A 26,618-nucleotide genomic window follows, 5' to 3' on the forward strand; every position below is an offset into this window, starting at 1 on the left:
AAAACACGGACAGCACACAGATGTCGTCCGTGTTTTTGATGCACCTATTGACTTCAATGGGCGACGTAATCCGCAAAAACGGACCAGAATAGGACAAGCAGTCAGCTTCACGCAACGGAAAAATGCTGCATGAAAAATCACGGACGTCTGAATAGCGCCATTGAATTGCATGCTTCCGTGTGCTGTCCATTCTTTTTAACAGACAGCACACAGACATATACAGTAGCCTGGATAAGGCCTAAACTGTACACCACCGGTTCGCCATTACGTATTAGTTATCATGACAGAATTTCTCTTGAGGTAGCCTTTTTAGTGTGTGGCTCAGAGCATTCCTGAGATGTGCTTTTGTGTAACATTGTGCCGCATAAGTCGCAGTATGGAATAGCTACTTGGCCAGGTCAGAACTGCTTCTAAAGAAACCACGGGACAGACCTTTCAAATGAGCTACCATCTAACTAGTAGATAATGGCTTCCGCCACTTTTAGACTTATGCAACTTTGGTCTCCGAAAAAATGTCTCCCGAAAGTACAGTTTGTCCTCTAGCGTTTAAAATATTCGTGTGACATTCCAGAGGCGTTGGCGGAAGGGGCGGTGTGTGGGCTTCTTGTCACATGACGTTGCCAGGTGTGGTCACATGACTCTGATAGTCGTCGGTGCTGCGGAGGTTTTCGTGTGTGCTGAGACGACAACATGGCCTATCCTGGGCTCCTCGTCCCTATTATCGTCATGACTGTGTTTTGGGGCATCGTGGGCGGTGTACTGCCGTGGTTTGTCCCCAAAGGACCAAATCGAGGGTGAGTATAGAAAGTTGTGAAAGTGTGACTGCTGAACACCGGGGGTGACTTTTCTTATCTGGGACATTGGGGCAGCAGCCATGTTCATCTGCATTGTCACAAATGGGGAATTCTTGGTAAGATGTTTATTGCCTGCTACAATTTACAACCAGGAGTCATTTACTGCCAGAGTTTTCAGGTGGATTGAATAAAGGTTCATCATACCCTCACACCCCGCATTGGCATGGCCATTTTAGATGAGGGTCGTCCGCTGTGACCGGTATGTTACGGAATATCTGTATCCACAACTTCCCTATTTTCATTCTCCCCAAGTCTCTGAGTCAGGGCTTCCTAGAATGAGCGGGTCGGTACCTTTTTACAGTAAATCCCGTGACTCCGGATCTCCCACCACCGATTCGCACCCTTTGCATGTTTTCTACAACATCATTGTGCCAATGTAAACGGCATGAAAGTTGTATAGAAATCTTAACCCCTTCCCGCCGCAGCCCGTTTTCAGATTTTAATTGTCGTTTTTTCCTCCCCACCTTCCAAAAGCCATAACTTCTGTCATTTTCCGTCGATATAGTTCCATGAGGGCTTGATTTTTGCGGGACGAGTTGTAGTTTTTCGTAGCACCATTTATTTTGCCATATAATTTACTAGGAAACGGGAAAAAAATATTTGTGGGGTAGAAAATGAAATAAAAGACAGCGATTCCTCCATGGTCTTTTGCGTGCCGTTTTTACGGAATTCACTGTGAAATTAAAACAACATGATAACTTTATTCTGTGGGTCAATACGATTACGGCGATACCAAATATATATAGTTTTTTCTATATTTTACTACTTTCACAAATAAAAACCTAAGTGTAAAAAAGAAAATTTATTTTGTTTCGCCAAATTCCGAGAGCCATAACTTTTTTTTTATTTTTCCGTCGATTTAAGTGGTATGAGGGCTTATTTTTTGCAGGATAAGATGTACTCTTTAATAATACCATTTTGGTGTACATGTGACGGTTTGATCGCTTTTTATTTCATTTTTTTTGTGGGAGATGAGGTGACCAAAAAATAGAGGTTCTGGCGTTTACAATTATTTATTAATTTTTTTACGGCGTTCACCGTGCGGGTTAAATAACAATATATTGTAATAGTTCAGACTTTTACGGACGCGGCGATACCAATTATATTTTTTTTTACTATGCACTAGGGGGAAAAGGTTTTTTTTTTTGAACTTTTAAAATGAAAATTTTTTTTTTTACACAAAAAAAACCCTTTAACAAATTTTTACTTTTTTTTATTAGTCCCCCCTAGGGGACTTCAACCAGCGATCGTTAGATCGCTTGCACGATATACTGCAATACTAATCGTGATTCTGACAGGCATCTATTAAGCTTAATAGGGTGCAAAAAGATGGCGGACCATAGCAACGCCACCCCCCCACCCGCACGATTGTGTTGCGGGGGGCGTGATGAGCTGTTAGAGGGGGTCGCCCCCCTCTGTCTAACGATTTCAATGCTGCGGTCGCTATTGATCGTAGCATTTAACGAGTTAAACGAGCGGGATCGCGCTCGAGCGCAGTGCCGCTCGTTACTCTGAAGTGTCGGCTGTAACAAACAGCCGACACCAGCATCGTATGGAGTCACTCCGTGAGCCCGCTCCATACTTCCCCTACCCGACTTTGGCCTATGGATACGTCAAATGTCGGGAAGGGGTTAAGGATGTGTACGTTACTCTTTGCAATTATTTGTGATTCGGAGCTTGCCGCTGGGTATTTATAAAGGTCGGAAAACCCCTTTTAAAGCCATTTCTTTAGCACAAAAATGAGATTGGATGAATGCAAGGAATTGTTGATCCATGTTCTTGAATGGATGGCGGCATACCTAGACCTGCTGTAGCACAGGATAGATCCTTTTTCCCGGTAACATTCTGTACTGTTAATTGCGCTTATTGATCAACACTCATTTGTGCCATATAGACCGAGCAATGATCGGCATGTATGGGGACAAACTATCGTTAATACCAAGATTTGTCTCCATACATTTGCGTCTTGTTGGCAGCACATCGCCTGTTTAACCAGGGAGATATACGGTCAACAAACGACCATTTTTTGGGCTGCCTAAAAGATCCGATCCGCCAACAAACGAGTGTCTGCACAGGGCAATGATCGGGAACGAGTGTCTGCACAGGGCAATGATCGGGAACGAGTGTCTGCACAGGGCAATGATCGGGAACGAGTGTCTGCACAGGGCAATGATCGGGAACGAGTGTCTGCACAGGGCAATGATCGGGAACGAGTGTCTGCACAGGGCAATGATCGGGAACGAGTGTCTGCACAGGGCAATGATCGGGAACGAGTGTCTGCACAGGGCAATGATCGGGAACGAGTGTCTGCACAGGGCAATGATCGGGAACGAGTGACTGCACAGGGCAATGATCGGGAACGAGTGACTGCACAGGGCAATGATCGGGAACGAGTGACTGCACAGGGCAATGATCGGGAACGAGTGTCTGCACAGGGCAATGATCGGGAACGAGTGTCTGCACAGGGCGATGATCGGGAACGAGTGTCTGCACAGGGCGATGATCGGGAACGAGTGTCTGCACAGGGCGATGATCGGGAACGAGTGTCTGCACAGGGCAATGATCGGGAACGAGTGTCTGCACAGGGCAATGATCGGGAACGAGTGTCTGCACAGGGCAATGATCGGGAACGAGTGTCTGCACAGGGCAATGATCGGGAACGAGTGTCTGCACAGGGCAATGATCGGGAACGAGTGTCTGCACAGGGCAATGATCGGGAACGAGTGTCTGCACAGGGCAATGATCGGGAACGAGTGTCTGCACAGGGCAATGATCGGGAACGAGTGTCTGCACAGGGCAATGATCGGGAACGAGTGTCTGCACAGGGCAATGATCGGGAACGAGTGTCTGCACAGGGCAATGATCGGGAACGAGTGTCTGCACAGGGCAATGATCGGGAACGAGTGTCTGCACAGGGCAATGATCGGGAACGAGTGACTGCACAGGGCAATGATCGGGAACGAGTGTCTGCACAGGGCAATGATCGGGAACGAGTGTCTGCACAGGGCAATGATCGGGAACGAGTGTCTGCACAGGGCAATGATCGGGAACGAGTGTCTGCACAGGGCAATGATCGGGAACGAGTGTCTGCACAGGGCAATGATCGGGAACGAGTGTCTGCACAGGGCAATGATCGGGAACGAGTGTTCATAGAAGCGCTAGTTTGCCTGATCATTGGCCTGTGTAAAAGCCTTTGGTGAGATATCCATTGTCAGCTATTGGTATGGTTAAAGGAACACTGGGCAAAACTGTCCTACTCTGTTAGACCCGGGTGGGCGGTGCATGACACGGTTTCTCTCTTTGGTGTCCTTTGAATCCCTGTGTCATGCACCACCCACTTAGTCTCTATGTATATCCGTGTATAGTTTTGCCAGGGTGTTCCTTTATTGCCATTATTTGAACTTCATTTCTATAGCATTGTGGTCTCCATTGGCAGCTCACTGTTTAACCCCTACATCTCTTATGCTCTGTCCCATTACAGCGTATCTTGTGACAATGCTTGTAACAGGAGCTTTTGTTGTTGTCTTGCTGACTGTGCTGCCTCTACAGACTATCACGCGGACTAGTTTGTAGTGTAAACCTTACTGTGCGCACACCTGTTTAAGCAACTTTAATTATTTTGCCCAAGATCTGATATGTCTAGATGTCTCCAGGAGAAAAAAAAATCTGGTCAGGTTAAAGGGGATCAAATGAGAAGTAAGGAATCTCAAGCCAAAATGTGCAACTCGCGTCATACAACACATCACGGCAAAGAATTGCTATGCTCGCAATCTTTCAAATTTAGATTAAGATTAGAAAAAGATTGAAAAAAAATAACTATTGTGTGTTTTGTTTAGAAATCATAAATCTACAGAGGATAGTCTATAGGACTGTACAGTTGCATAAATGTTTTTTTTGCTGTGCTGAATTGCATAGCATGGGAAATTTAGGGTTACATGGCTGGGCTGAGTCCGACAGAGCTGAGCCACTCTTTCTTAGCAATTCTCCACTCTGGCTATTAGAGGGTGGACCCATCTATGGCGTGCAGTGGTCTAAATAAGCCCAAAATGCTGATTTAGACCACGGTCGGCGCCTTTGGTGACATAAATGAGCGTCACAGATGCTGACTGAAGGCCGATATCTGTGGAAAAGTTGATGTGTGATGTTGGTTGTTGTCGGGTCCAGTCCTTGGAAGTTTATTCATGCCAAACAGATCTATATCCAATCAATAGAAACCCAGACCAGGTCACAGATCGATCAGCGATTTGTTGGTTAAACTTATGGCGGTGTCCTCCAAAATGACAACCTTCACAGTCCAACAAGTTGTTTTCCAAAAACAGCCATCTGAATCTATGAAATCAATGTACGGCCTGCTTACGTTTCCGTGAATGGGTGATGACAAATATGACCTTCCTTATGGCTTCTACGGAGTTTCTCACCTGGATTTCCCAGGCTCTTAAAGAAGCTCTGTCACCACATTATAAGTGTCCTATCTCCTACATAAGGAGATCGGCGCTATAATGTAGATCACTGCAGTGCTTTATATTTAGAAAAACGATCTATTTTTACCACTTTATTAGCGTTTTTAGATTTATGCTAATGAGTTGCTTAATGCCCAAGTATTTTTACCTTAGACCAAGTGGGCGTTGTACAGGGGAGTGTATGACGCTGACCAATCAGCATCACTCCTCTCCATTCATTTACACAGCGCATAGGGATCCTGTTAGTATAAGACAGCACATAAGGATCTAACCGGATCCCTATGTGCTGTTTAAATGAATGGAGAGGAGTGCATGATGCTGATTGGTCAGCGTCATACACTCCCCTGTACAACGCCCACTTGGTCTAAAGTAAAAATACGCCCACTTGGGCATTAAGAAACTCATTAGCATAAATCTAAAATCGCTAATAAAGTGGTAAAAATAGATCGTTTTATTAAATAAAAAGCATCACTGTCACCTACATTACAGCGCCGACCTCCTTATGTAGGAGATAGGGCACTTATAATGTGGTGACAGAGCCTCTTTAACTGTTAATCTACCTTATTACTGCTTCCTTTTGCTCTATAGAAGTAATCGGTTCTGTTTTCTCAGAGGTATGACGGTTTCTTCTTTTTGTGAGGATGTTCTATTTTAAAGGCAAACTGTCCTAATTTTAATTTCAATAGCATTATGACTTTGTGTTTTATAGGCCCACATGTATTAGTTTATTACACGACCTCTAATGCTTTTGCTTCTTTTCCAGGGTCATTAATACAATGCTGGTGACGTGTGCGGTCTGCTGCTATTTGTTGTGAGTATAAACAACTGTGTTTTGGGTCAGTATACAGTGACATTGATGCGCCCTTCTGGCAGCGTATTCACTATACATGACTGATTAATCCTGTTGCCCAACAAACTAGCTGTAAACATGAGCCGGTCTGTCTAGTGAAAATGTCATGGTGGCAGGATCTGCGGGGTCGAGCTCAAGTTTAAAGGAGCAAATCCAGGAATAAAGAATATATTAGGTAGAAGCGATTTCTATAAATCCCGAAGGTGAATTCACACTTTAGGCCTCGTTCACATCTGCGTCGGGTTTCCGTCAGGGGAACCCGTGAACGGAAACCATAGCTTTCCATTTTCATTACCATTGATTTCACTGGTAATGCTTTCATTGCTAATGGTTTCTGTTTGTCTCTGATCCGTAAGGTTTCTGTGCTTTGTTCTTTGTGTGGAATCAATGACGTAGTTTCCGTTTGGTTTCCGTTCTTGGATCCTCTGACGGAAAGGTCTAACGGTACCCATCAATGGATCCCAGATGCAGATGTGAATTAAGCCTGAATGCACCGATCACTAATAATCCACAAAGCTTCTCCATAGTCTAAAAAGAAAACACTGGAGAGATACTGACTGACCATTGCAATCAGAAGGTTTACATCTGGACACCTTGGTGTTTGCGCCTATGATCCATGGAGTTGTTGGTGCTTAACCCCTTCACGACATTTGATGTATCCATACACCAAAGTTGGGTAGGAGAAGTATGGAGCGGGCTCACGGAGTGACTCCATACGGTGCGGATGTCGGCTCTTTGTTACATCCAACACTTCAGAGTAACGAGCGGCATCTCAGTCAATAGCGACCGCAGCATTTAAATCGTTAGAAAGAGGGGGGCGACCCCCTCTAACAGCTCATCGCGCCATCCGCACGCCCTTAATAGAAGGCTGTCCGAATCACGATATACTGCAATACATACGCTGGTTGAAGTCCCCTAGGGGGACTAATAAAAAAAAAAAAAATTTGTTAAATAACGTTTTTTTTCTTTTTTTTTTTTTTTTGTATAAAAAATATTAAAAGTTAAAAAAACAAAACCTTTTCCCATTTTCCCCCTAGATCATAGTAAAAAAAGAAATAAACATAATTGGTATCGCCGCGTTCGTAAAAGTCTGAACTATCACAATATATCATTATTTAACCCGCACGGTGAACGCCGTAAAAAAAATTATTGTAAACGTCAGAATGTCTATTTTTTGGTCACCTAATCTCCCACAAAAAATGAAATAAAAAGCGATTAAACCGTCACATTTACACCAAAATGGTATTATTAAAAACTACAGCTTATCCCGCAAAAAATAAGCCCTCATACTACTTAATCGACGGAAAAATAAAAAGTTATGGCTCTCGGAATTTGGCGACACAAAATAAATTTTCTTTTTTACACTTAGGTTTTTACTTGTAAAATATAGAAAAAACTATATATATTTGGTATCGCCGTAATCGTATTGACCCACAGAATAAGGTTAACATGTTGTTTTAGTTGCACAGTGATTGCTGTTTTTTTCATTTTCTACCCCACAAATAATTTTTTTTCTAGTACATTATATGGCAAAATAAATGGTGCTACGAAAAACTACAACTCGTCCCACCAAAATCAAGCCCTTATAGGACTATATCGATTGAAATATAAAGACGTTCTGGCTTTTGGCAAGTGGGGAGGAGAAAACGAAAACCTGAAAAAGGGCTGTGGCGGGAAGGGGTTAAAAGACCTCTGCCCCAGCTTCAAAGCATAGTAGTATATGCATGCGCATGGGGTGTATTGCACAGATTACAGGTTCTTGCCTGAACTATTTTACTAGCGTCTGATATGAGCTGTAAAAATAAATATATCACACTGTGTGTTCTGAGAAATTAATTTAAAAAAAAGCACACTCCCGAGATTTGAGGAGACTAAAGGCCATTTAACACGAACCAATGATCGGGCAAACTAGCATTCATATGAACACTCCTTCCCGATCGTTGCCCTGTGTATACAGGGCAGCGATCAGCTGATGAACGAGCGTATTCTCGTTGCTTGGATTGTTTACGCAGCAGAAAATATTATCCTTGTCGTCAGCACACTGCCGACATGACGGTAATTCATGGTGTAGAGCAATCGTGAAAGGAGCAAATGAGTGCTGATCAATGAGCTGTCTCGTTGATCGGTGCTCATGGTTACGGCCAAAATTGGTTGACACGGGCTGCGTAAACGAGCGCCGATCAACGTGATCGGCGCTTGTTTGCTCCTTTCACAAGGAGCTATGTATGGGGACGAGCGATTTTTACTATGATCGCTTGTCCTTTCTATTGTGTTGGCAGCACATCTCCCTGTTTTACAAGTTGAAGTCACTTTAGAAATCTATGCCATAGGGGGAAAGATTTCAAGGATCTTTGTCCCCGGCATGCCATACAAGACAGGTTGCGTACCCGTGGTCTATAGTGAAATCTAAAACCCACTACAAATAATGCTTTTTTGTTTGTAACGTATTTCTGGCCTTTTGGTGTGTGTGGTGTTTTTTTTGTTTTTTTTTTTAAAAAGCGCAGCATGCTCTAGATATGGTGTTTTTTTTCCATAAAATTCTCTATAGAACAGGAGCTGTACGAGAAAAAAAACGCATGAAAAGCTTAAAATACATGTTGTTTTTTTGTTTTGTTTACTAGCAAAAAAAGTTGGTTGGGAAAAAGTGTATGTAAGGCCTCATGCACACGAACGTATTTTTCCCTCCCGTAAATACGGGTCCTTGGTCACACGTATTCGACCCGTATTGCACCTGTATTTACGGACCCGTGCCCGTAAATACGGGTCCGGTGTCACAGTATTCCACCCGTATTTACGGGCACGTTTTCGCTGCAAAATTCAACTGCACTAATTGGCAGCCCTTCTCTCTATCAGTGCAGGCTATAGAGAAGGGACAGCCCTTTCCGCAGTAAAAGTAAAAGAAATTCATACTTACCCGGACGTTGTCTTGGTGACGCGTCCCTCTTTCGACTTCCAGCCCGACCTCCCTGGATGACGCGGCAGTACATGTGACTGCTGCAGCCTGTGATAGGCTGCAGCGGTCACATGGGATGAAACGTCCCCCCGGGAGGCCGGACTGGAGGAGGAAGAAGAGGAGTTCTGGGTAAGTTAACTTTTAATACTATTAACTCCAGCGGTAGTCACTGTCCCGGGTGCTGAGAGTTACTGCAGATAAGTTAACTCTTTCAGCAATAGAAGTCTATGGGCCCGTAATTATGGCTCGTAATTACGGGCGTTTTTACGTTCGTGTGCATGAGGCCTAAGAAATTGACCTGCTGTGCGTTTTTTTTTTTAACCCCTTCCCGCTCCTTGACATACTATTACGTCATGGCAGCTGTATCGTTCGCGCTCCATGACGTAATAGTACGTCACGGAAGTAACGGCCGTTTCGGCCGTCCTTCCGACACATACAGGAGATGTGACAGCTGCTGTCTTGTTCAGCAGCTGTCACAGCTCCTACAGCGGGGACCGATCGCTGTGTCCCCGCTGATTAACCCCTTAAAAGCCGCGTTCTATAGAGATCGCAGCTTTTTAGGGGTTAAGCTGCCATCGCCGGCCTGCTACGCGATAGCGGCCGGCGATGGTGACTATGGCAACCGGACACCAAACAATGGCGTCCGGCTATGCCATAGACGGAAGCCTAGTGGGTCCTGACCACGTCAGGACCCACTATGCTTGCTGTCAGTGAGTAGCTGACAGTTCTAATACACTGCACTACGCATGTAGTGCAGTGTATTAGAATAGCGATCAGGGCCTCCTGCCCTCAAGTCCCCTAGTGGGACAAAGTAATACAGTAAAAAAAAAGTTAAAAAAAGATGTGTAAAAATAAGAAAATAAAAGTTTTAAAAGTAATAAAAGTAAAAATCCCCCCTTTTCCCTTATCAGTCGTTTATTATTAATAAAAATATATAAACAAACAAATAAACTATACATAATTGGTATCGCCGCGTCCGTAACGGCCTGAACTACAAAACTATTTCGTTATTTATCCCGCACGATGAACGCCGTAAAATTAAATAATAATAAACCGTACCACAATCACAATTCTTTGGTCACTTCACCTCTCAAAAAATGGAATAAAAAGAGATCAAAAAGTCGCATGTACCTAAAAATGGTACTGATCGAAACTACAGTTCGTTACGCAAAAAATAAGTCCTCGCACGGCTTGATTGATTGAAAAATAAAAAAGTTCTGGCTCTTAGAATAAGGTAACACAAAAAGTGAATGATTGTTTACAAAACGTATTTTATTGTGCAAACGCCATAAGACATAAAAAAAAACTATAAACATCTGGTATCGCCGTAATCGTATCGCCACGCAGAATAAAGTGAATATTTTATTTATAGCGCACGGTGAACGCTGTAAAAAAAAAAGAATAAAAAAACAATAGTAGAATTGCTGTTTTTTAGTCACCACGCCACCTAAAAATAGAATAAAAACTGATCAAAAAGCCGCATGCACCCCAAGAAAACTACAATGGATTCCTCAAGGGGTCTAGTTTCCAAATTGGGGTCACTTTTGTGGGGTTCCCAATGTTTTGGCACCACAAGACCTCTTCAAACCGGACATGGTGCCTAATAAAAAAAGAGGCCTCAAAATCCACTAGGTGCTCCTTTGCTTCGGAGGCCGGTGCTTCAGTCCATTACCACACTAGGGCCACATGTGGGATATTTCTCAAAACTGCAGAATCTGGGCAATACGTATTAATTTGCGTTTCACTGATAAAACCTTTTGCGTTATAAAAAAAATGGTATAAAGAGGATTTTCTGACAAAAAAATTTTTTTAAATTTCACCTCTACTTTGCTCTAAATTTTTGTGAAACACTTAAAGGGTTCATAAACTTTCTAAATGCTGTTGTGAATACTTTGAGGGGTCTAGTTTCTAAAATGGGGTATTTCATAGGGGTTTCTAATATATGGGCCCCTCAAAGCAACTTCAGAACTGAACTGGAACCTAAAAAAATAAATAAATGAGGCAATACTTCGCTTCTTACATTATACTGATAATGAGCCGTGCCCACCCCGAGATGACCCCAGTTTTGACCGTTTGCATAAACGGAGACCCCTATTAGACCATTCCAGTGCCCGGTTTTCCCAAGCATACACCCCCGAGAAGTGTATTTCTATTGATGAGTCCCTGGTACATTTTAAAGGGAGGGTTCAATTCCGCGAGTACCTGCTGGGTAAGAGGGCAAGGTATGGCGTGAAGATGTATAAGCTGTGCGAGAGTGCATCAGGGTATACCTACAGGTTTAGGATATATGAAGGAAAGGCCACCCCCAAACCAGACTGCATCCTGGACTACAATAGGTACATGGGAGGGATGGACTTGTAAGATCAAGCCCTGAAGCCCTACAGCGCCATGCGGTGTGGTATAAGAAGCTGGCCGTGCACATCATACAGATGGCATTGTACAATGCGTACATGCTACGTCGATGTGCAGGCCAGACGGGAACTTTCCTGGAATTTCAAGAGGTGATTATCAATAACCTAATCTTTAGGGACCAAGAAGGGGGGGCACCCAGTACTTCTGGAAGCGGGGCCACACGCATCGTACCAGGGCGGCAACACTTTCCAGGGGAAGTTCCCCAAACTGGCAAGAAGGGAAAAAGTCAAAAGAGGTGCAAAGTCTGCTATAAGAGGGCGATAATGGATGACACAATATATCAATGTGACACGTGTCCCGAATAACCAGAGCTCTGTATGAAAGAGTGTTTTAAAATTTATCATACATCCCTTGGTTTATAATTTACCCCAATTTTACTTACCCTGATGCACTCCGCACAGCTTATCCCCCCTCGTCTTTCCCCTCTGAGCCCTGCTGTGTGCCCAGGCAGCTAACAGCCAGATGTAGGGTATTGCCATACCCGGGAGAACCCACATTACAGTTTATGGGGTGTAGGTCTCCGGTCAAAATGCTCACTACACCTCTAGATGAATGCCTTAAGGGTGTAGTTTTTAAAACGGGGTCACTTCTTGCGGGTTTCAACTGTACTGGTACCTCAGGTGCTTCTGCATACATGACTTCGCACTAGAAAATCCCCAGTAGGCCAAATGGTGGTCCTTTCCTTCTGAGCCCTCCCATGGGCCCAAACGGCAGTTTATCACAACAAATGGGGTATTGCGGCCCTCAGAACAAATTGCGCAACAGAATGGGGTATTTTGTTTCTTGTGAAAATAAGAAATTTTCAGCCAAAACTACATATTATTTGAAAAAAATAATTTTGTTTTCATTCCCAGCCCAATTCAAATTAGTTCTGTGAAAAAACTATGGGGTCAAAATAGTCACAACACCCATAAATGAATTCCTTGAGGGGTGTAGTTTCCAAAATGGGGTCATTTGTGATTGGTTTCTATTGCTTTGATAGCTCTGGGGCTCTGCAAATGCGACACGGCACCCGAAAACCAATCCAGCAAAATCTGTACTCCAAAGAACACACAGCGCTCCTTTCCTTCTGAGCCCTCCCATGGGCCCAAACGGCAGTTTATCACCACAAATGGGGTATTGCCGCACTCAGGACAAATTGGGCAACAAAATGGAGTATTTTATTTCTTGTGAAAATAAGAATTTTTGAGCTAAAATGACATATTATTGGAAAAAATATATATTTTTTTAATTCCCAGCCCAATTCAAATAAGTTCTGTGAAGAAACTATGGGGTCTAAATGGTCACATTACCCATAAATGAATTCCTTGAGGGGTGTAGTTTCCAAAATGGGGTCACTTCTGGTGGGTTTCCATTGCTTTGATACCTCTGGGGCTCTGCAAATGCGACATGGCAGCCGAAAACCAATCCAGCAAAATCTGGACTCCAAAGAACACACAGCGCTCCTTCCCTTCTGAGGCCTCCCATGGGCCCAAACGGCAGTTTATTGCCACAAATGGGGTATTGCTGCACTCAGGAGAAATTGGGCAACAAAATTGAGCATTTTGTTCCCTGTGAAAATAAGAAATTTTGATAAAAAATTACATCTTATTGGAAAAAATGTCATTTTTTTAATGTCACAGCCCAATTGAAATAGGTGCTGTGAAAAAACTGTGTGCTCAAAATGCTAACAACAACCATGAATGAATTCCTTGAGGGGTGTAGTTTCCAAAATGGGGTCACTTTTGGTGGGTTTCCATTGCTTTGATACCCCTGAGGCTCTGCAAATGCGACATGGCACCCGAAAACCAATCCAGCAAAATCTGGACTCCAACAAACATATAGCGCTCCTTTCCTTCTGAGCCCTCCCATGGGCCCAAACGGCAGTTTATCACCACAAATGGGGTATTGCCACACTAAGGACAAATTGGGCAACCAAATGGGGTATTTTGTTCCCTGTGAAAATAAGAAATTTTGATCACAAATGACATTTTATTGGAAAAAATTTCATTTTTTTCATTTCACAGCCCAATTCAAATACGTGCTGTGAAAAAACTGTGCGGTCAAAATGGTAACAACAACCATAAATTAATTCCTTGAGGGGTGTAGTTTCCAAAATGGGGTCACTATTGGGGGATTCCTACTGTTTTGGCACCTCAACGCCTCTTCAAACCTGGCATGCTGCCTAAAATATATTCTAATAAAAAAGAGGACTCAAAATGCAATAGGTGCTTCTTTGCTTCTAGGGCTTGTGTTTTAGTCCACGAGCGCAGTAGGGCCACATGTGGGACATTTCTAAAAACTGCAGAATCTGGACAATACATATTTAGTAGTGTTTCTCTGGTAAAACCTTCTGTGTTACAGAAAAAAAAATTAATAAAATTGAAATTCCGCAAGAAAAAAGAAATTTGCAAAGTTCACCTCCACTTTGCTTTAATTCCTGTGAAATGCCTGAAGGGTTAAAAAACTTTCTAAATGCTGTTTTGAATACTTTGAGGGGTCTAGTTTTTAAAATGGGGTATTTTATCAGGGTTTTCTAATACATAGGCCGCTCAAAGCCACTTCAGAACTGAACAGGTACCTTAAATAAAAGGCATTTGGCATTTTCTTAAAAATATGAGAAATTGCTGTTTATGTTCTAAGCCTTGTAACGTCCAAGAAAAATAAAAGAATGTTCAAAAAACGATGCCAATCTAAAGTAGACATATGGGAAATGTGAACTAGTGACTAGTGTGGGTGGTATAACCGTCTGTTTTACAAGCAGATGCATTTAAATTCTGAAAAATGCAATTTTTTCAAAATTTTCTCTAAATTTTGCAATTTTTCACCAATAAACACTGAATATATCGACCAAATTTTACCACGAACATGAAGCCCAATGTGTCACGAGAAAACAATCTCAGAATCGCTTTGGTAGGTTTAAGCATTCCCACGTTATTACCACATAAAGTGAAATATGTCAGATTTGAAAAATGGGCTCTGAGCCTTAAGGCCAAAACAAGGCTGCGTCCTTAAGGGGTTAAACCACAGCATGACCATTTATGCTGCGGAATCGTTGCTCTTTTGTTGCAGGATTTCCCCATTGAATTCAATGGGGAGGTAAATCCCACAACAAAGAGCTATGTGTTGCGACTTTTGCGGCAGACTTTTTTTGATTTTAAAATGAATTCAAGTTTATACTTGCCTTTGTCCTAGTGACGCGATCCTCTGTTCTGAGCGCAGCCTGGCCTTCTGGGATGACTTTTCATCCCATGTGACTGCTGCAGCCAATCACAGGCTGCAGTGGTCACATGGGCTACAGCATCATCCCAAGTGGCGGCCTGTACTCCGAAAAGAGGCATTGCATTTCCGTGACCAATTATTTTTTTTTCCTTTTTTCCTGAAGTGTTTCGGCAGTGGACAACTGCACCACAATGTGGTGGTATTTTTCGGGCATAATTTCCTGTGTACTTTTACGCAGCGTATCTGCCCTGTGTGTTCCTACCCTTAGTATTTACCCTGCTTTTTCTACTAGATCCTTCCTGTTTCAGATCTAGAGGGGTGATGGTGTTCACGAGATTGGTACTATCGAAACCTCCTTAGGAATTTAATCTACTAAAGCCTGTAGAAAGCCGCAGTTCACTAAGGTTAATAGTAGTAATGAAGCACATAATAGATTGTAGATGTGAAGGTGTCCTCGTGTTGGTGGAGTTCTGCCGTGATGGAGAGCAGAGCAGCAGGTTGTCATGAGATTGATGTAGTCCAGACCCCTGGCCGGCTCCCAGTTTCCACGACATGCTCTAGTCTAGATGAAGGTTCGTGTTAACTCCTGATGTTTCTGGTTTTATGTGACGGAGACCACAAAAAGCTGTTTTAACCTGTTGTGTGACCTGATGTTTTTATTTCTGGTTTACACTATACGTGGCATTCCCTGGTGACTGGTCTCATAACTGCTATTTATGAAAAATTGTATCGATCTACTTTATTACACGCAAAAGTGGTGAAATATCAAGGCCAAAAATTCTACCACTTAATAGTCTAATGTCTATGAGAATAACATTGTGACTTGAAGGGAGAAACAGTGGCCCGGCGCTCTGAGTGGCATGAAACTACTGGTGCCAGCATCTCCTGAAGCCCAGTACTTTGGGTGGGTGCCAGTTTAAATACCGTAGTTCCTGTTGGCAGTACTGTACTTCTTGCTGATGGCATTCAGGTGGATGCTGGTATTTTCTTCTGCCAGGTGGGTCCGTAAGGAGCTGACGGCAGAAAAACAAGGGCAGTTTGGTGATTCTTGTATCTTGCAAAATGTTGATCCCATCTATCAAGTTATTAAGTTTCACTTCAGCCTCGTAAAAAAGCAGCAATTGTGGTAAAATTGTCTGTCACTCAGCTTTAATAGAAACTAAAGTAAAAAAAAATAAAGCTCAAAATATTAAAACTGCACACAAAGGGCAACCTGAGGACTGAATAGATTTCTTTCACCTTGACAGAAGGTGTTCCATTCCGCAACATGTCCGATCTCTGTTCGTTTTTGTGGACCATTGCTGCCATTCAAGTCTATGGGTCCACAAAAGAAAGACGAGAAACGGGGAAGACATTCGCTGCTAGGAAACGCCTGGGAAATCTGATGACATGACCGTGAAATATGGATGACACTGAAACAACATGGCTGTAATATATGGCCATACAGAAAGGTGGTGGAAGCAGCTCAGAGGCATTACGCCAATCAACGTCAACAGTTGTGTGCATGAGGCCTAAGGCAGATCCTGCTTCTTCGGGTCTATTTAAAAACGAAATCCAACCCCCCAAAAAAAATGATTTTGTGACGTGATAGAACCATGTAAGGAAATCTCATTGCAGGGGTCTGAGGTTAGTCCACCAACTTTAATCAAGGCACTGCAGTCCTCCATACAGCCCCTGTACCCACATATGGAAAGGGCTGGATTAAAGGGGTTCTCCAGCCACAAAAAATATTTATAAAACTCAGACTGGTGTATAAAAAATACACTAATTTCACTGATCACCCGCCAGTCCCTGTACTTCCTTCTGCAGTAATGACATCCCGACACAGGGACGTTTGCCTGTAGCAGGGAGTACAGAGACTGGTGGGGAATCGGAGGTGAGTGTGTTTATTTTTTTTTATACACGAGTCTGAGTTGTTTTATAAATACTTTTTCATGGCTGGACATCCTCTTTAAGGTTTGTGGACTACGCTATTGATTCCGTCAAAATGACGGAACCCTTGCGCAACGGAGACAAATGTAAACCGTTGGCATCGGATCCGTCACCATTTAATGGTGATGGAAACTGAAACCTTTTGGTTTCCGTTTGTGTCAGACGGAACAGGACAATGGTGCAGATGTGAACGAAGCCTAAGGTGATGGAGGCCTCAGGGCACGTGTCCCATGTGCCCTCCACATAATCCGGCCCTGCATATACAAACCGCTCAGATATTAGAAGCCTTTTACACCATGTTCTGGACAAAGCACCACTGATTTGAATTTTTTGTTTAGTGTTTATTCACACTTAAATATGAAAATCTAGATTTAATACTGTTGCGCAATATGGATGGTTTGTGTTTTGTTTGTTTTTTTTTAATACAATTTGTTCAGTATTTTTGTTTCTGTATTGTATTCGTTTTCCATGCTGTGCTTGGAGTTGTCCGTTTTTCATCCGTATTTATGTTAAAGGATTAAATGGGAATTCGTATTTCAGACATGTATAGCATATACATAGGCTATGCCATAAATGTCTGACAGATGCGGGTCCCAGCTATGGGACCCACATCAATCTCGAGATCGGAGGTCCCCCGTCCATGCCTGGTGAGATGCCACATCCAGGCAGAGACTCCGTGGCAAGGTGGCCAGGATTAATAAAAAAGCTGAATAGCAGTGGTTGGGAGTCACAGAATCAGGTTAGCACAGCGAGCTACGTTGTTTCTGGAACTTGGCTATTACGTAAACCGTGTAGATTGCTGTGCTGACCTGTTGCCGTAACTCCCATCCAGTTATGGGAGTTAGAGATCGCGTAGCTTAGCTATTTCCGAGACCTCGACCACCTCTGCACCGTTTCCTCCTCTGGAGACCGTGACTAGCGGCTATCCCATCAGGCTGGGACTGAATTGGGAGACCTCCAATCTCGAGATAAGTGTGGGTCCGAGAGCTTGGCCCCTCATCTATCAAACATGTATGGCTTGGAGATGGGAATAACTCTTTTAACTTAAAAAATACGCAAATATGAGCTGTGCAAAAACAGAACGTGCCATTGACTTCTATGGGCTAAAAACAGTACCCTCTACGGATCCGTTGGAACATGCTGGGTTTTGGGGGAAAAAAATACGCCATGTGGAAAAACATTTAAGTGTATTCAATGGGGAAAAAACCCCGGAATTAATACGAATCCATAAAACACAAGTTTTATTTCCAAAAACGGCACGTAAAAAGATGCACGTGAAAAAGAAGTGCATGTCACTTCTTGGGCCGTTTTTGGAGCCGTTTTTCATTGACTCTAGAAAAACAGCTGTAAAAAACGCATCGAAAATCGCGAGTGGCTTAAAAAAAATGTCTGAAAATCAGGAGCTGTTTTCCCTTAAAATCAAAAATGTCTGAAAATACAAAGCGGTTTTCGTGTGTGCACATACCCTTACAGATCCATATTACTGATGGGCAGTCTTTTAGGAAGTTAACCCCTTAAGGACACGGCCAATTTTGGCCTTGAGGACAGAGCAATTTTTTTAGATTTCCCTCTTTACATCCCGACTCTCATAACTCTTATTTTTTGTACGACATAGTTGTATGAGACTTTGTTTTTTGCGGGACGAGTTGTACTTTATGTAGGTACCATTTTTTTGGTACAAATACATTATCGTTTATTTTCTATAAATTTTTATGTTGGCGAAATTGCAGAAAAAAAGCAGTTCCGCGGCAGTTTTTTACACCATACACCGATCATCATAAATAATGTTATACATTTGTTGTACAGGTTGTTACGGTCGTGGCGATACCAAATATGTCTATTATTTAATGTTTTGGGACTTATATTTTAAAACGTTTATTATAAAAAAAATTGTTTGTGTGTATTTTTTTACGATTTATTTATTTATCATTCTTTTTTTTTTTTTTACATTCATTTAACTTTTTTTTTTTTTTTTAATCCCATAAAGGGATTTAGCATTTTGATTTTGTAACTGTAATGTACTGGCATAGATCAATATGCCAGTACATTAGCCTGTGTACTGATTGTACACAGGCAGTTGTTAGGGCAGACCTCAGTATGCCCTAACAGGAAATATGTTCAGACAGCCCTGGGGTCCTTCACTGGACCCTGGGCTGTCTGGCCATATGAGTTGTGGGCTTTGATCGTGTCAGTTATTTTCTGTGACGCGATCAAAGTGCAGTCCCCTTTCCTTGAACGCCGCGATCAGCTTTCATCGCGGCGTTCAAAGGGTTAACGGTGGAGAGAAGATGTTTCTCTGCTCTCCGCTGTCAGAGCGGGGCCGTGGCTGTGTATAACAGCCGTTTCCCCGCTCTCGATCGCGCGCAGAGACGGCTGTTGCACAGGATGAGAATGTTCGTCCTAATGCGCGAAGTACCCGCCGCTCAGGACGAGCATTCTCATCCTGTGTCGGCAACCAGTTAAATGAATTACATGAGACAGCCCCTTTGGAAATCGGATACAATACAGATTAAATCCGTATTTTATTCACTTCATAGACTGCAGTGGGAGATTTCCATCTGGAAAACTGATGAAAGTAGTACATGCTGTATTTTTAAAATACGCTCATATTTCCTACGCCCATGTGAATCGCCTCATAGATTAATATTCACTTACGGGCGAAAAAAACAGGTGTAATACTGATGAAAAATACGGGGCTTTAGGCTATGTTCACACGGGGTATTTTGCCGAGTTTTTTGACGCGGAGTTTTTTTCGCCGCGAAAATCGGTGTGCAGGGAGAGGAATATCTGCCTCAAAGTTCCAAACGGAATTTTGAGGCAGATATTCCTACCCCAAAATACTCCGTGTGAACATAGCCTTTCAATGTTTTGCCAGATTTCTACTGCAGGAAATCTATGGTACAAGAGGCATTGGTTTGGGTGCTCTATAGGGGCTTGAACTCACAGCCTCCACCGATCTTCTGAGATCGGGGAAATTAGTCAGTTGTAACCTAGCTGACAAGTCTGCTTTTAGGCCTAATTCACACACTGCACTTTTGGTGCCGTTTTTGAAGCCGCAACCAAGAGTGGATAAAAAAACCCAGTAAAATCTTTCCTATACTATCCCTCTCTTTACGATCCACTCCTGGTTATGACTTCAAAAACTGCACCAAAACCGCACTGTGTGAATAAGGTCTAAGTCTGACAGACTGTAGAGAATCTGCAGTGTTTTTATGGGCCCACAGCTTGGGTTGGAATGCTTCTTGCATCACGAACGGTATGGCTTCATAGTGTATAATGGAGGAATTGTACATAATGCATTTCCCGAATATTTAAAGAGCTTGTCCAACCCCATGAATTTTTTACAAACCGATTACAATGGTCTAAAATAGCAAAAGGAGAAATATGCACCAATCCCGTGCCGACACTGGTCTGTTCACCCAACTTCAGCGATGATGTGTCGATGAGACATGTGACTGCTGGAGCCAATCACCGGCTGTATCGATGACCTCCTGACGCCAATGAGCTCACCCCTGCAACCAGTAGTCAGGTGATCAGTGATCGGCGGGGGAACATGGAAGCATCGGCATCGGATTGGTAAAATTAGTATGACCCCTTTTGTTATTTTAGACCGTTGTAAGCTGTTAGTAAAAAAATATCATGGGGCTGGACAACCCTTTAAGGTATTGCTTTAAAATGGATCTAAAGGTTAAAAGTAACAAAGCTGCACGGGGGAGATATATCAAAACTGGTGCAAAGGAAAAGTGGAGTAGTTGCCCATGATAACCAATAAGATTCCAGACCAAAAAAAGCAGCAACCTGATTGGTCTTCTTGGGCAACGCCTCTACTTTTTCTTTGCACCGGTTTTGATCTACCTCCCTTATAGTATTCTAAAATGACTCCAAAAATAAACGTATGACCTTTTTAACTGTTTGCAGTTAACACTTTGGCTCCCGTTTGAAACCCAGCAACTGTATTAATACATCTATAAGGTTGTCCCACGGACGTGTTCATCCTCTGCGTACTGAAACTGGCTACGGTCCTGTTCAATGCTGGTTATACCGGCACATCAATAGTCATTTCTGTGATACTGTCTTGTTTTTTCACACTACTCCATAACAACAACAAAACAAAAAACCCTTATCTTTCCTCAGCGGTGAACTGAACCAAGGGATCCATCTCAAGTAGCTGCTAGGATTTCTGGGGCAGCGTTACATAACCACGCTCTGCAATCTCTGCCTAGCTTGCTGTGTTTTGTTTTTTTTTTCTCCCTAAACCCTGCAATGCAACAAAACAAGGCTGGAATGTGCGCGGCGTACGAGCCTCCTGAGGATGCTGCTCTGACATTAGCTCTTTACTTCTCAGATGCCGTGTTGCTGCACAATGCGTTTTTGTTTGTTCAACGCGATTGCTCGCACAGCTTGACATATAGTCGTGTTGTCACGTACATGTAGATGATGTAGTAGGATTTTCAGTAACCATTCTCTTTATGCCTGTTTCTTCATGTGATCCTTTTATATTGGTTACACTTTATAGACCTATATAGTGTAAAATACCTGGGGCAAACCTACATTAGGATATAGCAAACCCCCAATAAAGACCTGTGTATTTTACAAGGAGAATTGCAAACCAGCTACAGGCCGCCACAAACAGCATCCTGCTGATAAATTTATAGAGCGACGGTGGGGAGTGCAAATTTCCCATAACCTTGAGAACTTATTATTGCAGCACTGGTTATAAACAAGGCCATTCTGACTTTTCCCATCCGATATTCTATTTGCATAGAGACGGTTAGTATCTGTAGCGTTCCAGGCAATAGTGATCTGTCATCGAGTGCGTTGTATTATGTTAAGGTACCTACTGTAGTCCTATTTGCTTGGCATTCTAGTGCAAGTTCCTATTCTTTTGAGATTTCTTGCATAACAGTGAAAGGTTTGACGGTTGCTCCTCAGCATGTGACCATCAATGTCAAATTCCCAGCATTGGTTAGTAAGGGACGTTGTAGGGGATTTAAATTCATCCAGTTGCACAGGAACACTCTCTAAAATGCATAGTTCTAGAATAGGGCACTGAAATAAAATAGCAATTTCTGAATATATATATATATATATATATATATATGTGTGTGTGTGGTCTGTAGGATTCACAGGCCTGTCATCTCACGGATGAGCATCTGCTGTAGATTATTCATACGGTAAAGTTACGTGCTAAAATGACCAATCTCAATATCTACAATACTATAAATGTGATCGCCTGGTATCGGGTCGTGAACTATTGCATCTAGCATGTTCTCATTTTATCACACACAGCTGGCTCATTGCAATATTGTCCCAGTTAAATCCTCTGTTTGGACCTCAGCTGAATTCCGAAGTGATCTATTACCTGAAAAACCATTGGCCTTGAACCAATTCACTGTATCGAGGTAAGACATGGAAGTGATCTATAGAGACGGTATCACATGTATACAGGATAGCTATGTAATAAAGGCACTTTACAAGGCTTCTAAGGGTATGTTCACACGTGCACGTCCGTTACAGCTGAAATTACGGAGCTGTTTTCAGGCGAAAACATCTCCCGAATTTCAGACGTTTTTGCATGTGCAGGCGTTTTTCGCTGGGTCCATTACGGACGTAATTGGAGCTGTTTTTCTATGGAGTCAATGGAAAACGGCTCCAATTACGTCCCAAGAAGTGACAGGCACTTCTTTGACGTGGGCGTCTTTTTTTACGTGCCGTCTTTTGACAGCGGCGCGTAAAAAAAATGACTGTCGGCACAGAACATCGTAAAGCCCATTCTAATGAATGGGCAGATGTTTGCCGACGCTTTCAAGCACTATTGAAATCCTGTTGGCAATTTTGCTAAGGACTTGTAACTTTATTCTTGGCTCCCACGTAGCGTAAACGCTGCGTAATTTCTGCAACGGAAGTCGGTGCGGAAATTCCGCAGCATTTACAGTAGCAGCAAAGTGGATGAGATTCAGAAAATCTCACGGCCACGCTGCGGGGAAAAAAATGCAGCGTAAACGTTAAGAAATTGACCTGCGGTGCTGAATTTATTTCCGTAGCGTATCAACTTATGCTGCGTTTATGTTGATTTTCCATTGTGGGTTCTCCCTATTGAATTCAATGGGTATGCAAATCCCGCAACAGAAAGCCCAGTATTGCGATTTTATGCCGCAAAAATCGCAACTACAGAAAACAATAAAATAAATCATACTTATCCAGAACGCCCTCCTTCCTGCAGTCTGGCCTCCTGGGATGACGTTGTATCCCATGTGACCGCTGCAGCCAATCACAGGCTGCAGCAGTAGTCACATGGGATAATACGTCATCCCAGAAGGCCGGCCTGGATGACGTCAGAGGGCCGGCCTCCTGGGATGACGCTATATCGCATGTGACTGCCGCTGCGGCCAATAACGGGCTGCAGCAGCCACATAGGCTGGAGTGTTATTCAGGGAGACTGGACCGGACTGCGATGGAGGGACGGGTTGCCATAACAACGACTTGTGTAAGTATGAGCGGTTTTTACTGCTGCTTTCCACGGCGGAAATTTTGTCCGAAAAAAAACGCAACACAATTTGGTGCGGTTTTCAGGCAGAATGTCCTGCATTTTCTAGGTCTGATACGCTGCGTGATTTTTACACCGCGTATCCGTCCCGTGGGAACCCAGCCTTAGGCCTTATTTACACGAGTGTATTTCACGACCGTGTTACACGCGTGAAAACAACGGACGTCACACGGACCTATGCAATTCAACGGGTCCATTCAGACATTCAGGATTTTTCACGCAGCGTGTGTCCGCTGCATGAAACTCGCTGCATGTCCTATTCTTGTGCGTTTTTTTTTTTTTGCGCATCACGCACCCATTGAAGTCACTGGGTGCGTGAAAATCGTGGACAGCACACGGACGCAGTCTGTGATTCACGCAACAGTTGCTAAAGAAATTATGACAAAAAGAAAAACTCCTTCAGTTTTTTTTTTTTTGCTGACTTAAAAAAAACGCGTGAGATACAGATGACGTACGCACATAAAAAACACAGACGCACGAAGTACACTGATGTCACATGGAACTGCAACGCAGGAAAAGCCTTCGGGTGTGAATAAGCCCTTGGGGTGTGTTCATATGTGACAGATTTTTGCTGAAATATCTGTTCTGCACATCTGAATGGTTGTATGGAAATCGCGAGCTCTGTATGTGTCCTTTGTGTTTACAGTAGGCTTTGTATTTTACAAACCGCATTCAGATTTATTGGACAGATTTTTTTCAGTCACAAAAGTTTCTGCAACAAATCTGCCATGTGTGATCATACCCTTAGGCTACATGCACACGTTGCATATTTTGCTGCGGAAAATACGCACCAAAACCACAGTAATACCCAATCGTGCGTTTTTTCACTGCATTTTTTAAGTTTTAATGCGTGTTTTGGCGCTTTTTTATGCTGCGGGTTTTGGTGCAATTTTCCACAACACTAGGCAGATACAATTCGCAAGCGGAAGCGCAAGATAAATTGACATGCTGCGGATTCTAAAATCCGCACCATAGGTCAATTGACGTGCGGAAAAATACTGCAGCGTGTACACGAGATTTCCTGGAATCTCATTAACTATGCTGGTACTGTATTGCACTGCGGTTTTGCTACACGCAAATACGCACAGCAAAACCGCACATAATACGCATCGTGTGCATTGACCCTTAAGAGTTACTATCGGATTAGGTTAGATTACAAAACCGCCACCTCCATTAATTCCTCTCAAGCAGCTTTTGGAACAAGAACATGAAGATCGTTTTACCACGGAAAATCAAATAATACCCAGCATGTATTATTCTTTGAGGCGTAATGGCAGCCATATCGATTGTCACACAGTTTTCCCAAGCTCTAAACTCTAAGGACTCATTCACATGACCTAGTGCAAACTCGGACGTGAAAATCAGCAATTTTTCAAGTCCGAGTTGCACCCGTGCGGGACCCGTTTTCACGGATCCCTCAGACTTGAGACTATCGAGGGATCCGTAAAAACGGTAGAAAAAAAGGACATGTCCTATTTTTTCCACGGAATGTTAAAACAACGGCCGAATTAAAAATACATGCGTCCGTGTGACGAACATTGTTTTAACGACTGTCATACGGACGTATACTACGGTCGTGTGAATAAGGCCGAAATTAAACTACAAAACGGCTGTATGGGATTTTTAACAACTTTAACAGAAGAGGAGGACTCGGACTTAAATTTCATGGTGAATATTAAATTTTTGAGGGACGTGTTCTCATGAAAACACAAAAATATGTAATCTTCGGAAGCGCTGTTAGGCTAGGTTCGCACATAGCAGAATTGCTGCAAAGTTTTCCAATTTGCAGGCAGAAAATTACAGTAACCGCAAAGAGGATAAGATTTTAACAAATCTCATCCACTCACGGCGGTATGATTTTTTGGCTCTGCATCTTGTGAATCTGTTGTGGATTTGTAGCAGATTTTCCAAATTTGAATGGGGAAGAGGAGATCTGAAACTAATGGCAAATGTGATTTTTGCTGCGGAAGCGCAGCTATTCCACAGCAAAAAAAAAGCGTACGTAGAAAAAAACCTATTTCCACCTAAAAAATAAATTACAAAAAATACCCTATTCAGCCAGAGAAGCAGGGACCCGTCAATAAAATCTGTACCAACTCGAACACTATTTGGTGTGGGTTTAAGCACGGAATCCTTGCGGAATTTAGGTCGGATTTGTTGCAGAGTTTTCCACAGCAAATCCGACCAATGTACCCTTATAGTCAGAGTTCTGTTTATATAAAGCTGCAGAATTGGGCGTTTTCTGAGTTGTACTGGTCTGTTATACAATGAGCGCACTATGAGTAACTGAATAGTGTGTATGATTTCTTTATTCATTTCCTTTTTTTTTTTCTTTTGTATTCTAATTGATCTATAATCTGTTTTGTTCTCTTATTTTTCAGGAAAATTCCCTGATGCCGACTTGCCTTAATGTCTTCCAGTACATAAAATGCCTTAATATTTGTATTACTTGAATTTCCGCCGTTGTTGATGCATTCCGAATACTTGGGCACTATTCTTCCACTCTTTCCTCCAAATATTAACATTTCACTCCGTGGGAGTAACGTTTTATAACACTTTATTTGGGATCCTAAGTGTAGTAATTCTGTAAGGCTTTATCTAGGACTTGAAGAGTTTTAAGCTTCTTCCTCTGTCCCCCACGACGGCTCTGTACTATAAGTAAGAGGAAGGGGTGTTTAATCCACAGTGGTGTAATATCACATGACTGTCATCCATTGGCTCTAGCATTATATACACACTAGAGCCAACGTGGTCACCTAATGATGGGACATTACAACTCTATGGATGAAATGTTACTGGCTTAGGGCCTGTTCACATCAGCATTGGCTTTCCGTTGAGGGGTTCCGTCGAAGGTTTCAGTTGGGAGAACCCCTCAATGGAATGGCAAACGGAAACCTTAGCTTCCGTTTGCATCACCATTGATATCGAGGGGTTCTCCTGATGGAAACCTCAGACGGAAAGGCAACGCTGATGTGAACAGGCCCTTACTCCATATCACAGAGCAATGGTTTGGAACAGCAGGGCACAGAGGAATGAGGTTCCCAATCATTGCTTAAAACTGTCCTCCACACAACCCCTTTAAACTACCACCAAATAATAGACGACCCCGCCCCCAACAAACCATTGCACTCAGTGGTTTAGAGGTTTTCTGTATTTTATGTATATATATTTTGTTTTTTCCCTGCATTTGTGTTCAATAATTTATAAAAGTGTTCACTTTCTCTCTTCAGTATTGAATGATCTCCAAATATGAGTGCCCTATTTATGTATTTTCCTCTTCCGTCTCTTCAACAAAGTACATTCTGTTCCCGGTTCTCGTCATCGCCACAATTCACTTTGTGCCTTTTTAGTTAGGCTTATGGAATTCATGTTTTTAGGAGAACAAAATAAAGTTATATGGAAATCACAA

The 26,618-nt window shown here is 42.8% G+C and overlaps 1 protein-coding gene across 1 annotated transcript; it reads left to right on the forward strand.

Moving 5' to 3' along the window:
• The first annotated feature begins 599 nt into the window (after window positions 1–599).
• Window positions 600–26,618, forward strand: ATP6V0E1 (ATPase H+ transporting V0 subunit e1). Its single transcript, XM_075860022.1, has 4 exons — window positions 600–794; window positions 6,078–6,125; window positions 21,952–22,064; window positions 25,591–26,618. Exons 1-3 carry the CDS (start codon window positions 691–693, stop codon window positions 22,043–22,045), a joined length of 246 nt encoding a protein of 81 aa, XP_075716137.1. The 5' UTR covers window positions 600–690; the 3' UTR covers window positions 22,046–22,064; window positions 25,591–26,618.

Source organism: Rhinoderma darwinii, chromosome 3 (assembly GCF_050947455.1).
Source record: "Rhinoderma darwinii isolate aRhiDar2 chromosome 3, aRhiDar2.hap1, whole genome shotgun sequence".
Lineage (NCBI taxonomy): Eukaryota > Metazoa > Chordata > Amphibia > Anura > Rhinodermatidae > Rhinoderma > Rhinoderma darwinii.

Bases quoted from the DNA above. Each gene is read 5' to 3' on its own strand.
- ATP6V0E1 (XM_075860022.1), top strand. From the start codon at position 691: ATGGCCTATCCTGGGCTCCTCGTCCCTATTATCGTCATGACTGTGTTT. The intron at 795-6,077 runs GTGAGTATAGAA...CTTCTTTTCCAG, and splicing joins CCCAAAGGACCAAATCGAGG to GGTCATTAATACAATGCTGG. The intron at 6,126-21,951 runs GTGAGTATAAAC...TATCACACACAG, and splicing joins GCGGTCTGCTGCTATTTGTT to CTGGCTCATTGCAATATTGT.